This window comes from Heteronotia binoei, chromosome 10, assembly GCF_032191835.1.
Source record: "Heteronotia binoei isolate CCM8104 ecotype False Entrance Well chromosome 10, APGP_CSIRO_Hbin_v1, whole genome shotgun sequence".
Lineage (NCBI taxonomy): Eukaryota > Metazoa > Chordata > Lepidosauria > Squamata > Gekkonidae > Heteronotia > Heteronotia binoei.
The window spans coordinates 44,780,131-44,794,619 of record NC_083232.1 but is presented as its reverse complement, the minus strand read 5'-3'; the positions used below and the strand labels follow the sequence as shown (position 1 = coordinate 44,794,619).

At 45.3% G+C, this 14,489-nt stretch overlaps 1 protein-coding gene across 6 annotated transcripts in view; it reads right to left on the bottom strand.

Annotated features, from left to right (window-relative positions):
• DYNC1I1 (dynein cytoplasmic 1 intermediate chain 1) overlaps positions 1-14,489 on the bottom strand; it is a 233,051-nt gene that overhangs the window by 200,826 nt on the left and 17,736 nt on the right. For 3 of the 6 annotated variants that reach the window (XM_060248536.1, XM_060248537.1, XM_060248539.1), the window contains exons 4-5: positions 3,946-4,005; positions 2,269-2,384 (exon numbers count right to left, since the gene is read on the bottom strand). In XM_060248536.1, coding sequence (XP_060104519.1) covers positions 2,269-2,384; positions 3,946-4,005 — 176 coding nt within the window. The remainder of the gene's footprint in view (positions 1-2,268; positions 2,385-3,945; positions 4,006-14,489) is intronic. The other 3 variants (XM_060248538.1, XM_060248540.1, XM_060248541.1) reach the window with 1 other exon arrangement.

Sequence of the window (14,489 nt, the reverse complement as noted above, 5' to 3'; positions counted from 1 at the left end):
GAGTCAGAAAACTTTTCTGCAGCATCCCTATGCCAGGCTCAAGATATCTTCCAGCTCCTAGACATCTCTAACGAACAGACAGAAGTATATACCCGAGAGCATTCTCAATAATACAGTAAGTAAAACAGAGGGTTTTTTGTAGCAGGAACTCCTTTGCATATTAGGCCACACACCCCTGATGTAGTCAATCCTCCAAGAACCTACAGGGATCTTAGAACAGGGCCTACTGTAAGATCCAGGATGATTGGCCACATCAGGGGTGTGTGGCCTAATATGCAAAGGCAATCCTGCTACAAAAAAAGCCCTGAGTAAAACTAATGATGTTGCTTCTCCTTGTCTAAAGAAAGCTACAGATTTCCCACAGAAGATAAACTGATTCACGTAAGAATGATGTTTTTATTTAAAGAGTGAGCAACAAAACCAATTGGGGACACAGCTAGTTGTTTAGAAAGGGAGTTTCCAACCCTCCACCATGGACAGAGACAACAGGAATGATGGAAACTGTTCCGTGTCCATATTGGTGACATGGAACACTTTTGAGTTGAATCCAACCAGCCTCTCTACTAAAGAGGCTATGCCAATGTCATGGGATCTGCATGAGTAACGGGGACTGTGATCAGCAGTAAAATTGGGCAAGGTTGTGTGAAAAAGCTGGCACGATCCAACCCTCTGACTATAAGGAGTTGCCTGCAAAACTGATCTCAATGAGAAAGCCCTGGCTCTTACAGATGCCTTATGAGGATACTTAAAGGAACACATAAAGGAAAACTTGACAGTCATAGAACTGGGTTAGTCCAGAGGTTAAGTTTGATGTGCAGCAGTAAGAATAAATTACATTTACATTTGAGCTTTGTACCACACTCCAAAGGATCTAGTACACAGCCTTGACATATATCTTTCACTGTCTAAAGCAGTTTACATTTTATCTTCCTTCTCTTCTTTTATGAACCTTCCACACACTTTACACCTGATAGCAAAAATGAATGCAGCACTCTGCTGTTCTATGAAAATGAGTGCAACTAGTTTGTATGATCACTTTTGTCATGAGATTAAGCCCATTGTATGATGATCTTTGTCTGTGATGTGACATGGCTATTACTAAAGCCATATGAACCTGTGAACCTATAAGAGAAAAACTAGGGTGTGAGAGATCATTAGGCCTAGGCTATCATTTTAAGGGACTATGTGTGCTGGCTCCTGCCAAAAATTTGAAAAGATCATCCCAATTCATCCAGTGCATTATAGAAACATTTGCTGTCCTCAGAATCTATACATTTCCTTTAAAACTCAGGTAATTAAGTAAAGTATTTTTAAGATCTCTCCACGGTCTTACTATATACTTGCAATTCTATATAAAGCATTTTGTTGTAATTTTTATTAAACCTATACAAAATACTTTCATTGCAGCAACATTTCACCATGTGCAGATTAATGTTTCAATTTTCCCCCAAAAAATCTACACCATCTCTCCAACGCATTGGCCTTCAAGGCAGCCTACAAATTCAATTTAGAAAGCAGAAAATACAACAATAAACAATTAAAAACATTACAGCCTAAACACTGCGGTTAGCTTTTTAAAAAATCCTGTCATAGGCTAGTTTACTGTGATGTCATAGCATGAAGTTTCTAACTATTCTGGGTAAATGCTCAGGGTTACTTCCTGTAATATTCAGGTGCAGACTGTATTTCAGCCAGTATGATGTATTCCAACACATCCTTTAGAACACATATGAACAATGAGCAGGAAAGAATCATCCTCAAAGTGATTCTTAAGGGAAAATGCTGCTTCCTTTGCATCTGATGTGTTGCTTCTGCATTTTGTACTCCAGTGCAAAAAGGCATCATAAAAATGGCCTCATCAGCAGATTTTGTAAATTGAAAGAAAAAATAACATGAGTTTGCTTAGAATAAAAATCATAGAGTCTAGGAACAGGACAGGAAGAGGAAGGAGATGGCTGAAGAGAGGGGACACTGGATGCTGTGTCTGCACAAAGCCCATGAGCTAAAGGCACAATCTCAGTTCCTCTGCAGTGTGATCTGAAAAGATATCATTGGAACAGATGTATGGAGACTGAGAAGTGGGGTAGAAGAGGGAGGAGGAGAAACCAGTAAGAACAATGGGCTGAGGAAGACTTCACACAGGTCTCAGACAGACAGTCATAGGAATAATCAATCCAATGGTGAGCTGAAGATGTCTCACATAATATTCTCACTGATCAAAGGCATTACATTTCAAAATGATTAAGACACTCTATAAGGAGCACTGACCTTCAGACCGATGAGTAGACAGAGGCGTCTGAGTTTCCTTCGAATATGACACCACTTCCCGAGGTGAGAAGTCTACCTGGGTAATCTTTGAAACACCAAGCTTGTGCAGGCGGCGGCTAGAACAAGAAAACAAACAAGACAAACCAAGAGTTGGGGACTGAGGTGTGCTTCCACAAACAACAGTTGCTCTAACAGAGCATTTGACTTCTTGTATGAGGGCTGAGATGGAGAACAGCAGAGCAGAAGCAGTTTCAGAACTGTTTACAACTGCCATGAAGCAGAACATGCCTCTGGTGGGCACAGTGGCCAGCATTTCATGTTTTAAGTAAACTCAGAGCTTCTAAATGTTAAGCTGTGAGCATGAATAAACACCCACACACATTTTAAAGCACATTCCAGTTGCAACCCTCCCGTGCAATGCCCGGTCCAATAACATCACTAGAACCTTTACCATTAGCCTTTATCTTTGCCATAAATAAGATGCTTGTTGTTTTAGGACAGAGCTAGTATGAGGGCTGTGATTTTGTACAAGGTGGAAGAGATCTTGCAGTACCACTTCACTCCTGTTTCAATTTCCCCTTTTCCCCTACTGGCTTCACTTTAGTAAGAAGAATGTGTATACACATATGTATAAGCTGTATAGCAGAACTGTAACTAAACTGAACCCTGTTTAAAGCGGAAAAACTTTCAGTGCACTAGACAGACAGTTGTCCAGCCTTATACTTGGTGTTTGAGTCCTTTAAAACTATTCATCCATGGTCTAATTAATTTACAGTTACATCTGCACATTACTTAAAGGACTGAGGCTGGTACGGCAGTGGGCAAACTGTTGAACTAGGACCCAGGACATCCTGGTCTGCATTCCTGCTCAGCCACAGAAGCTTGGTGGGTGATTTTCGGCCTGCCACAACCTCTCAGCCGAACCTACCTCATGGGGGTGCTGTTGTATGGATATGGCAGAGATTCAAAGAGAGCATGTGACAACCTGCTCTGAGTCCCCCATTAGGGAGAAAATATGAAAACACTAGGTCCAGGATGGAACAAAATGGAGCATTTCCCACAATGAACACAGAACAAAGTGAAGAACATCTTTACCTTTGTATCACTTTCTAGACATACATGTTCTTATACATGAATGCCATGCTTTCCACATACATGCCACTCTAAGCACATTTCATCTACAATGAAATGAGTAGTTTTCTTTTGGGAACATCCCAGGAATTCTTTTCTCCCTAAAAGTTTACAGTGCCATTCCCACCCGTTTCAATGGAGATGAAATAATCAGAAGCAATCCTTTCAGAAGGTTTTAGTTATCTTGTCACAGGAAAAAAAGCCCAGCAAGAACTCATTTGTATATTAGGTCATACCCTCTGATGTCACCATTGTTTCACACAGGGCTTTTTTTGGTAGAAAAGGCCCAGCAGGAACTCATTTGCATATTAGGCCACACACCCCTGGCAGCAAGTCAGTCAGTACTGCGTTCCTGCTTAAAAAGTCCTGGCTTCTCCCAAATGATGCAAATTTCATGTAGCCAGGTTAGGATGTTAATGATTCAGTGTAGTTGTATTTTTTTAAAAATACACAGGATGACACAGAAAAAGCCCATTCAAGAAGCAATTTCAACATAATTCTTGCAAATAAAGTAATAACATTAAAAAAGCAAGAGTGGACAAATACCCAAGTTCAGAGTCAGACTGGAGCTGCAGGACGGAAGGGTCTGTGTCCCACTGCAAGGTCCTAGCATGGTTATCAGCCGCACAGCACAAGAGGGGGGGAAAAAGCATACAATTAACCAAATCGATGGGGGGAAAGAAATCACTTCATAACTCGCATGCCATATGAAGTACAAGCACAAAACAGGGAGAGCACAGCTCTAAAATACAGCCGGAACCACAGGTAATATCACACAGTGTTCATTGTCAAACAAGAACAGGTAATTAAACCTATGTCAAATGAGAGAACGTTACCCTGCTGAAAGAAGATTTGACTGCTTGTGTAATTAAGAACGCAACCTAAAACAATAGGTCTTGGGTGCTTAACTTGATAAATGCGTTTCAGATTTTAAAATGTTCACTGAATCACTGTCAATAATTTGAATCCAGTCCAATGGGTAATGTGAAAAAATCCACCTGACTTCAAAGTCACATAAGAGGGATTCTGAGTGTGAATTACAGCATCTACATGCTGAAACTCCTCAGAGAGTACAGCCTGCAAGCAGAAATGGGCTGCTGCAGATTTGAACACATGAAACTGCCTTATACGGAAAGTGACCATTGGTTCATCAAGGCCAGTATTGTCTACTCAGACTGGCAGTGGCTCTCCAAAGTCTCAGACTGATGTCTTTCACCTCACCTGAGCTTTTTAGCTGCTTTATGCATGGATCAAACCTGGGACTTTATGCATGCCATGTAAAGGCTCTACACTGAGCCATGACCCCTTCCTGACTTGCTGTAAGATACACATGCAAATAAAGCTGCAGCAGGAAAGGAGAAATCTCTGCATACAGTACTCAGGGCATGTTCTTCCTCAGAAGACAAACATTGATAAAACTCATCTGCTGTGAAATACGAGCAATGAAGACATTTTAGGCAGGTAGTGGGAGGCGTGCTCTGGAAAAAGCAATGCTGCCCTCTCAGTCCCCCAAAACTGGGCAAGTGAACAGGCCTTTAAAGCAATAGTGGTTAATAAATGAGCTTTCTGGACCATAGCCAATGTGTCTAGGAAGGTTTCCAAAGCTACAAGTGAGTTCTTCTGCTTATGAGCCAAGGGATATAATTTCTATAATAAAAGCAAGCATGCCATTTGCAGTTTACTGAATAGCTCCATGCCTAGCTATTTCGTTAAGCAAATCTAATAATTAAAATATAAGGACACAATCATATGATTCTGTATTATATGGTCTATTCCCTATGGGCTAAGGCTGACATAGACAATCCCATTTTAGCCTGGACAGGAGATCTTACGCTGGCTGCACTCTGTGGCAAGAGGGCACTGATTCTGAAGGTTTTTCAAAATACAAACTAATACATAAAAGTATTAATAAGCCTACTTTTACCAGGCCACATTTGTGCAGAATAATCAGCACGCAGTGAAGGTACTGGGCATTTCAGCCACTTCACACCTGACCCATCAGGTTCATTGTCTACAGCTACTCCAGTGTTACTTCCTACAGTAAATGCATAGAATGTTAAAAAAAAAAAAAAAGTCAGCAGAACATTCCTAAAAGACACAATGTATTGTGCACCAGGTGAGCTCTGAGCAATTGGGGTGCCTCAGAATACTTAGGACTGAACCATATTTCAAAACACCCCTGCCATCAGCCATACATCACACTGCTGGGAGCTGAGTTCCCAAGCATGCTGGACCCTGGTTGGGATCAAAACATAGCACAGGGAAAATGACGATTCACCCAATTGCAGAGCTATCTGCAGGGCTGGTGCCGGGGTTTCTGGCACTCTAGGCCCCCACACCCGCAGAGGCAAGGGTCAGTACAGCAGTGGCAGGGCAGTGCAGCAAGGGAGGCCTGGTGCCCCAGGCAGCTGCCTACCAGGTCTACTGGAATGTGCTGGCCCTGGCTATCTATGTAGCCCAGGGATGGCCAAACTGTGGCTCAGGAGTCACACGTGGCTCTTTCACACACATTGTATGGCTCTCAAAGCCCCCACTGCCCTGTCAGCCAGCTTGGAGAAGGCATTTCTCTTTAAATCACTTCTCCAAGTCAAGCCATTTAAAGATAAAGTTGCTTTCTTTTTACCTCTCTTTCTCCCATCTATTTTCCTTCCTTCCTTCCTTCCTTCCTTCCTTCCTTCCTTCCTTCCTTCCTTCCTTCCTTGCAGCTCTCAAACTTCTGACTTCTGGCTCTTACATTAAGCAAGTTTGGCCACACTTGCTGTAGCCCATTAACACATACGCCAGTCCCAACTCTCTTGTCTTATATAGTTCAATCTTTAGATGCTAGACTGCATATCCTTACTATGGAAAGAATGGTGCATCCTCCAGTGTAGCCGCAAGAGACATGAAGTGGGACAAAGACTGGCTGCATCAAGAGGTGGTTGAAACTTCTTCTAAACGCATTTTTTACACAGTTCATAGTTAAATTGTGGGACTCAATGCCACAGGATGTGGTGATGGCTGCCAAAAATGTTGGCAGAGTAATTAACACAGCAACGGTGCACAACACAATTGAAAAGTAGATAAAGGTTTATTTAGGAATCAACATACTTAATAGGAAAGAGGAAAGAGAGAGAAACGTTCCTAATTACATCTCTAGCTGAGAAAGAGGGTAAGAATGAGTGTGACACTTCCAAGAAGGGGGAAATTGCCCTAAGAGTAGCAATCTGGGGACAAACAAGGAAAGGCATTTAATACGAGAGAAGGTGCTGACCTGACTATCCTACTTGTCTTCTTGCTACCCCTGCAGGGTCTTCTCTTCTTCTTTGTACACCAGACATTGCCTTTTCCAACACCTGAAAGGCTTTGCAAGGGGAGTGGACAAATTCATGGAGGACGGGGCTATCACTACTAGTCAAAATGGCTGCTAGCCATGATGGAAGCACAGGAAACTGTATGAACACAGCAAGGAAGCCTAGGGACCTTCATAGATTTTTAACACAGGGGTGTGCAGTAGGAGGCCTAACCTCAATTGCATCAATATAGCATCAGAAAAAACAGAGGGAGGGGGGGAATCCTGATCATTTTAGTTTGATATTTGCATATTTCACAGCACACTGTGAGCAATGTCAATTAGGCATAACATATTAACATAGGGAAATTACAAATGTTTCGCTAAACTATGATGACTGTGGAGAAAAAAATAATCTTAAAGTGATAAAGGCATATGGGATGGGATCACAACAACATGTTTGCAGCTTCCTACTGGGAATGCAGAGGAGACGTCAGCGTTTTCCTCCATAACTTTTAGATTTACAGCCAACCCAATGCATTCTGCAAAGCCTTATTGAATAAATTACTTATGATATCATTTTTCTGTGATCCAGAAAATTAGTTATACTCCATTTTAAACTCTATTCTGACTTTTCTGTAAGCCACTTGACTGCTTTTTCCCCTATAGAGTATCCATTAAACTTGAATGAGTCTTTCCATTATATTGATCAATGACTGGATGAGTTAATGGAGAAGATTTTATCATCCTGGCTTTTTTAACTGTAATTTGCAAACAGAAATGTCTAAATACTTTAGGACCAAACCTGACATTTATTATGCTAAAGTGCCAATGAAAGATTTGCCGTTGCCTGCCTCCACATTGGCCCTGCTTAACTTCTGAGATTGGGGGGGGGGGGGGGGACAGAAATGAATGAGAAACACGTGGAAAAGAGGGAGAGAAATTAAGAGAGGAAAGGTTGTTTCATCTTGCTGAAATATCCTATTGTTTTGAAAGATCTGGCTGAGCTGAGTGGAAAGGGAGAGAGAAAGGTTACCAGAGGTATTGAACTCACTTGTTTGACATAAATGTCACTTTGTTGAGCCAGCCATGTGTGCCATAAAATATAATGCCAATAGATATAAATTTTATAAAGATGATTTCAGATGATGAATGGCTATAGCAGGTTAATTAAAACAGCAGGCATGATTGGATAAGGTGTGATATGCAGAGAGGTAGCAGGTATGGAGATATCAGCACTGGTAATGAGACATAAGTCTCTATTCGGTCCAGAAGGATTCAGTGTAGGAGGATGCAAAAAATAAATGGACATACGTCTAATATTAGAAACCACAATATTTAAAAACCTGTGGGAGAACATTTTAACCTTCCAGAACATTCAGTTGCTGACCAAAGAGTAGCAATTCTTACAAAATGATTTCAAAGGGAGATAAGTAGAAAGAAGAACTGCTGAATTGCAACTAATCATGAAGCTCAAGACAATGCATCCTCCTGAACTGAATTGAGACCTAGGTTTCCTGACTCATTACCAATGCCAGCATGTAAAATCACTCTATTCTCCAAGATATAAGGACACTCACATTCTAGCTGTATCTGAAGAAGTTTATTATTTATTTATTTATTACTTTCCATTTATATCCCGCCCTCTCCGGAAGCGGACTCAGGGCGGCTCACAACATCATAAAATACAATCAATCCATAAAACATATAAAACCATAATTTACATATATCAACTAATAACACAGGTCGAGATGCAGGACAGGAACCCGGAAGTGACCGACAGGCTGCTTCAGCGGACCGCTGCGCTGGCCCCCTGGGTCCCACAACGATGGGACCGATGCCACAGGGACGGGCTCGAAACACTCTATAACCCCTCAAAAGAACAGCAGTCTAGCTCGCTTCCCCCGAGCCCTGCCGCCATAAGCCTCAAGGGGGCTCATTTTGCGGCATCTCCCGGCGGGAGGGTGGCACCCACACGGGACACATATCAAATGAAAGAGGGGGCGCAGGGCTATCAGAAACAGCCGGCGGAGGGAGTCGGGAGACCACCCCACTGGGGGATCCACACCCCGAAAGTGATGAAGGTGGCGCAGATAGAGCCAACAGAGCAAACAGGACAAAATAAATAGGCTGCATTATGCAGCACAGTTGAGAAAGTGCCTTATCCCATATACTGATGAAGTAAATACAGGATTTGAGAACAAAATTGCACCAGAAGACACAAACACAAAGCTCCCTTACACTGAATCAGTGCTTGGGTCCACCAAAGTCAGTATTGTCTACTCCAGGGGTGGCCAGAGTTGCTTAACAAAAGATCAACACAGAATAAAGGTCAGATGTTTGAGAGCCGCAAGACATGAACATCGGATATTTGAGAGCCACGGAAGGAAGGAAGGAAGGAAGGAAGGAAGGAGGGAGGCAGGGAGGGAGGGAGGGAGGGGAGGGAGGGAAGGAAGGAGGGAGGAAGGAAGGAAGGAAGGAAGGAAGGAAGGAAGGAAGGAAGGAAGGAAGGAAGGAAGGAAGGAGGGAGGGAGGCAGGGAGGGAGGGAGGGAGGGAGGGAGGGGAGGGAGGGAAGGAGGGAGGAAGGAAGGAAGAAAGGGAGGAAGGAAGGAGGGAGGGAGGGAAGGAAGGGAGGAGGGAGGGAGGGAAGGAGGGAAGGAAGGAGGGAAGGAGGGAGGAAGGAAGGAAGGAAGAAAGGGAGGAAGGAGGGAGGGAAGGGAGGGAGGGAAGGGAGGAGGGAGGGAGGGAGGGAAGGAAGGGAGGGAAGGAGGGAGGGAGGGAAGGAGGGAGGAAGGAAGGAGGGAGGGAAGGAGGGAGGGAGGGAGGAAGAAAGTAAGGAAGGAAGAAAGGAGGGAGGGAAGGAGGGAGGGAGGAAGGAAGGAAGAAAGGAAGGAAGAAGGAAGGAGGGAGGAAGGAAGGAAGAAAGGAAGGAAGGAGGGAAGGAGGGAGGGAGGAAGGGAGGAGGGAGGGAAGGAAGGAAGGCCGCCCCCTCCCGCCAGCCATCCCCCCGCTTTCGGCCCCCTCCCTCCCTCCCGGCTTACCTTCTCCCAGGGCGCGGCCTCCCCTCCGGGCGGGCGGGCTGGCCAGGAGGCGCAGCGGCGGCTGGTGCTGCTGGCGGCGCTGCTGGTGGGGCTGGCAGTGGCTGAGGAGGAGGCGGCTGAGCCCACCGACCCGGGGCCTCGCGCCACGCCGCCGCAGGCACCGCCGGCCCGCCTCCCGCTCCGGCCAAGGCCTCCGCCGCCACCTCCGCCGCCGCCTCCGCCGCCTCTGCCACCGCCTCCCCCTCTGCTGCCGCCGCCAACGAGAGGAGCCGGCGGGCCGCGCGCGCGGTCGGGAAAGGCGGCGAGTGAGGGACCGAGCATCCCTGCGCGTGCGCACGGCGGTGTGGCAGGCCCTACGCCGCCCACTCTCCTGGCCCTGCGCATGCACAGAGCCCGCCACACCGCCGTGTGCACGCGCAGGGACGCGCAGGGACACTCAGTCCCTCACTCGCCGCCTTCCCCGACGGCGCGTGGCGCGCGCGGCCCGCCGGCTCCCTGCTGGCTAAACCGGGACCTCTAATGGTCCCGGTATAGCCAGCCCGGGAGGCGGGAATTGGGGGCCAGAATCGGGACTTTCCCGGGCAACCGGGACGATCTGGCCACCCTACTGCTTCCTTAAGCGTCCTCCCCTTGGTATGCCACTGAAAACACAATAAACCTACTCCAAGATGGCAAAATGCTGAAACAAGATGCCAAATACCCCCAGTGGCTTCAACACTTGCCTAAAACTACACAGAACAATATGAGGAAACAGAACAATTGAGCTCCTAAGGATGATCAACAAACAAAATAGTATTCTAGGTTGAATGAGAAAGCTACTGTAAGGATGCTTCTGGGCAGAGGTCTTTCTGGGGTCTGGCATGCCAGTTCTGAGCACCTAATACCTGAGCACCTAATTGGTATGTTTAATTAATATTAATTAATATTAATTAATTAATATTATTATTAATTAATTAATAATTAATTAATATTAATTAAACATACCAATTGTCTGGGAGTCCAGTGTTTCTACCAAAGAAGAAGAAGAAGAAGATGAAGAAGATATTGGATTTATATCCCGCCCTCCACTCCGAAGAGTCTCAGAGCGGCTCACAATCTCCTTTACCTTCCTCCCCCACAACAGACACCCTGTGAGGTGGGTGGGGCTGGAGAGGGCTCTCACAGCAGCTGCCCTTTCAAGGACAACCTTTGCCAGAGCTATGGCTGACCCAAGGCCATGCTAGCAGGTGCAAGTGGAGGAGTGGGGAATCAAACCCGGTTCTCCCAGATAAGAGTCCGCACACTTAACCACTACACCAAACTGGCTCTCCTTGTGCCAGACCTTGTGGCCTACAGCCAGGGCCTTCTTTGTAGAAAAAGCCCAGCAAGGACTCATTTTCACATTAGGCCACACACACCCTGACATCACCATTGTTTAGCATAGGGCATTTTTGCAGAAAAAGCCCAGCAGAAGCTCATTTGCATATTAGGCCATACTCCCTGGTGCCAAGCCAGCCGGAACTGTGTTCCTGTGCATTCCTGCTCAAAAAAAGCCCTGCCTACAGCTATGGTCTAGGTTAATGATAGGGTTGCCAGCCTCCAGGTGGTGCTGGAAATCTCCCTCTATTACAACTGATCTCCAGGTGAAAAGAGATCAGATCAGCTGGAGAAAATGGCCACTTTGGACTCTATGGCATGATTTCAGATGCTCTGAAACCCCACGCTCCTCAAGCTCCACCCTCAACATCTCCAGGTATTTCCCAGCCCAGAGCTGGCAATCCTAAGTGCTCAGACCTTCTGCATCTAACTTGGTTAAAGAATTAAATAAGGTTGTGAAACTCCCGCTTTGGTAACTACTGACAGGAAACTTCCAACACTTAACTGATTAGGCCTGGCTTATATAAGCAGGAGATGGCCTTCTTCCCTTACCTACTCAAACAGCACTTCATGCCTTCTCTAATTCAGGATCAAGTTGAAAACATTGTACCTATCCATGCTCTACCCCTAGCTCTTAGCCCAGGTTCAGCTGTCCTCAGGGCCCTAAACTGAAACACGAACACTCCAGGATTAAATTTGTAAATACCATTTAATGCCCCCAGTGTGGTTCTTAACCACTAACTGGCATCTTTTCCCTCCCTCTTCCCTTATTCCATTCCAGGCTGTCTTAGTAGAAAACTGATGAAGAAAAAGGGGCCACACCAAGGCAAAATGAAGATGAAAAGACAAACAGTGCAAAGGAAATAGATCCAAGCAGTAGAACAAATAGGCTTCCCAAATCCCCTGCCTTGCCTGGTGACCCCCGATTTGAAGCCTTCTTCCCCCGCTAGCCAAAAATCTGGAAAGCGGGGGGGGGGGGGGGATGGCGGCCCTTCCCACCCAGCCCCGATCTCAGCAGCTTTTCCTTGCCCTGCCCATCCCACCCAGCCCCAATCGCAGCAGCCTTTCTTCAGTTTTCCCAGGCTGCTTCCGGTCCCAATCAGCTGGCTGGCGGGGGAGGGGGGGAGAGAGGGAGCCCCGCCGGCAAAGGACCATGTGCCTTTGCACCTCCAGAGGCTTGACTTGAAAGGCTTCCATTTAGGATGGTGTGTCTGTGTGTGTTTCTGTGAAGAAGCTGGCAGCAAATGGTGAGTAGAGACGTTGATCCGCTGCTTCAGACTGGCCAGAAAGAGGGGGGGGGGAGAGGGAAACGTCTTCATTATTTCCTATGTGATCGATTCTCATGGGGTATAATGGGGAATTGTTCTGGAGGTTTCGGGGGCTCTGGGGGAGCTGTTTTTTGAGGTAGAGGCACCAAACTTTCAATATAGTATCTAGTGCCTCTTCCCAAAGTACCCCCCAAGTTTCAAAACGATTGGACCAGGGGGTCCAATCCCATGAGCCCCAAAAGAAGGTGCCCCTATCCTTCATTATTTCCTATGGAAGGAAGACATTTAAAAAGGTGTGCTGTCCCTTTAAATGTGATGGCCAGAACTCTCTTGGAGTTCAATTATGCTTGTCACACCCTTGTTCCTGGCTCCGCCCCAGTGTCTCCTGGCTCCGCCCCCAAAGTCTCCTGGCTCCACCCCTAAAGTCCCCAGATATTTCTTGAATTGGACTTGGCAACCCTAAGAACAAAGCAGGAGTCAAGTTGCATCTTTAAGACCAACCAGTTTTTATTCAGAACGTAAGCTTTCATGTGCTCTCTTAAGCACACTTCATCAGACGAGGGGATCAGGTATTGTGAGCTGAAATACAAGCAGTTTGTTGATTAAGAGGGCAAGCTAACTGATTCCATGGTCACATAAAACAGTGTGGCTTGGCCATTTGGTCTGGATAGCCATAAAAGGTAATAAAATTCCCTGCCAAATGGTGTTTCTGCAAATCTAGGTGAATCACAAAAGGACACGTATATCACAGTTGTAGTCCACCCAATCTACATTGTTTTATGTGCCCTCTTAATCAACAAACTGCTTGTATTTCAGCTCACAATACCTGATCCCCTCATCTGATGAAGTGTGCTTAAGAGAGCACACGAAAGCTTACATTCTGAATAAAAATTGGTCGGTCTTAAAGGTGAATCTTGACTCCTGCTTTGTTCTAGTGCAAAGGAAAGAATGGGAATGGAACTAAAAGAATCTGAAAGATTCGCCCTGATGAAGTTGCATGGGAAATGCTTAGGGGCTATACAATTGTTAAAGATTCTTTCCTTTGCAGCATTTATCTTTTCATCTTTATTAGTGGGAAAACTGCAACCTAATCTCCAGTGTCCATTAACTTTCAGCATCTTGATCTTTTTGGTACCTTTGGCCCAGGTAATTCTCCCTAAATACTTCTCTGTGCAATCCTATACTTTCTCAGTTAGGAGCCAAACTAGATGTTATGGCCACCAAAGCCATTGTAGAGAAGATTTTGACCATTTAAAAAAAATGAGAGTCAGATCCTGATTGGGTCCATGGCACGTGCAGATCAGGCCATATTGTACCACCACCACCACCACCACCCACACCTTTTCAAGTATGGAAAGAGCTGTGGGCAGCCATTTTGACACTTGAAAAGGTATGAAGGGAAAAACAAGTTCTTCTAGTGCCCCCATTAGGCCCTTGCAGCATTTTTAAATCACTATTCCCCCCCCCCTAAAATGCCCCTGGTGGCCATGGGTTGGACCTGTAGCTGCTGTAATGCCTAGTTTGGCTCAAACTAACAAGAGTCAGCCATTTTACAATGGAAAAAAAATTTAGACCGGTATCTCCATCTCATTTTACCTTCCTCACATAGCATTCTGCTAACATTCAGGACTTTCCCACTTTTAAAATGTATCTGGTTATTATTTTCAAATCCAGATGTAATGTCTTATGTTGTATGATTACTTCTTTCCCTTTATTTTTTCCCTCTTTTTCTGTAATTTGCCTTGAGTCTCAGTGAGAAAGGCAGGCTATAAATAAGCTAAATAAATATAATCCACATACATGGAAAAGAAATTCTGCTGTCACTAAGTGATACAACTGGATTCTACACACTTTGGGACATGGAACACTCTTTGGTTTAGTAAAAATCAGACAGAAAGAGACAGCCGAATCAAATTAGGAGTGCTATTATTTATCACATGGATAGGGTCACCCCCTGCAACTCAAATTTATGAAGGAGGGAGAGAGGGCAAGGGCATATTCCACAGGCTGAGACATCAAGATGAAACAATCAATATCAAGTCCATTAAGAGAGGGGGGGGGGGAGACCTTGAAAAGGAATCGCATCAAAGCATTTTCAAAAACAATTGAAGGACAGCAATTCTTAAAGAGGAAGCAGAGGGGAAATCCACATT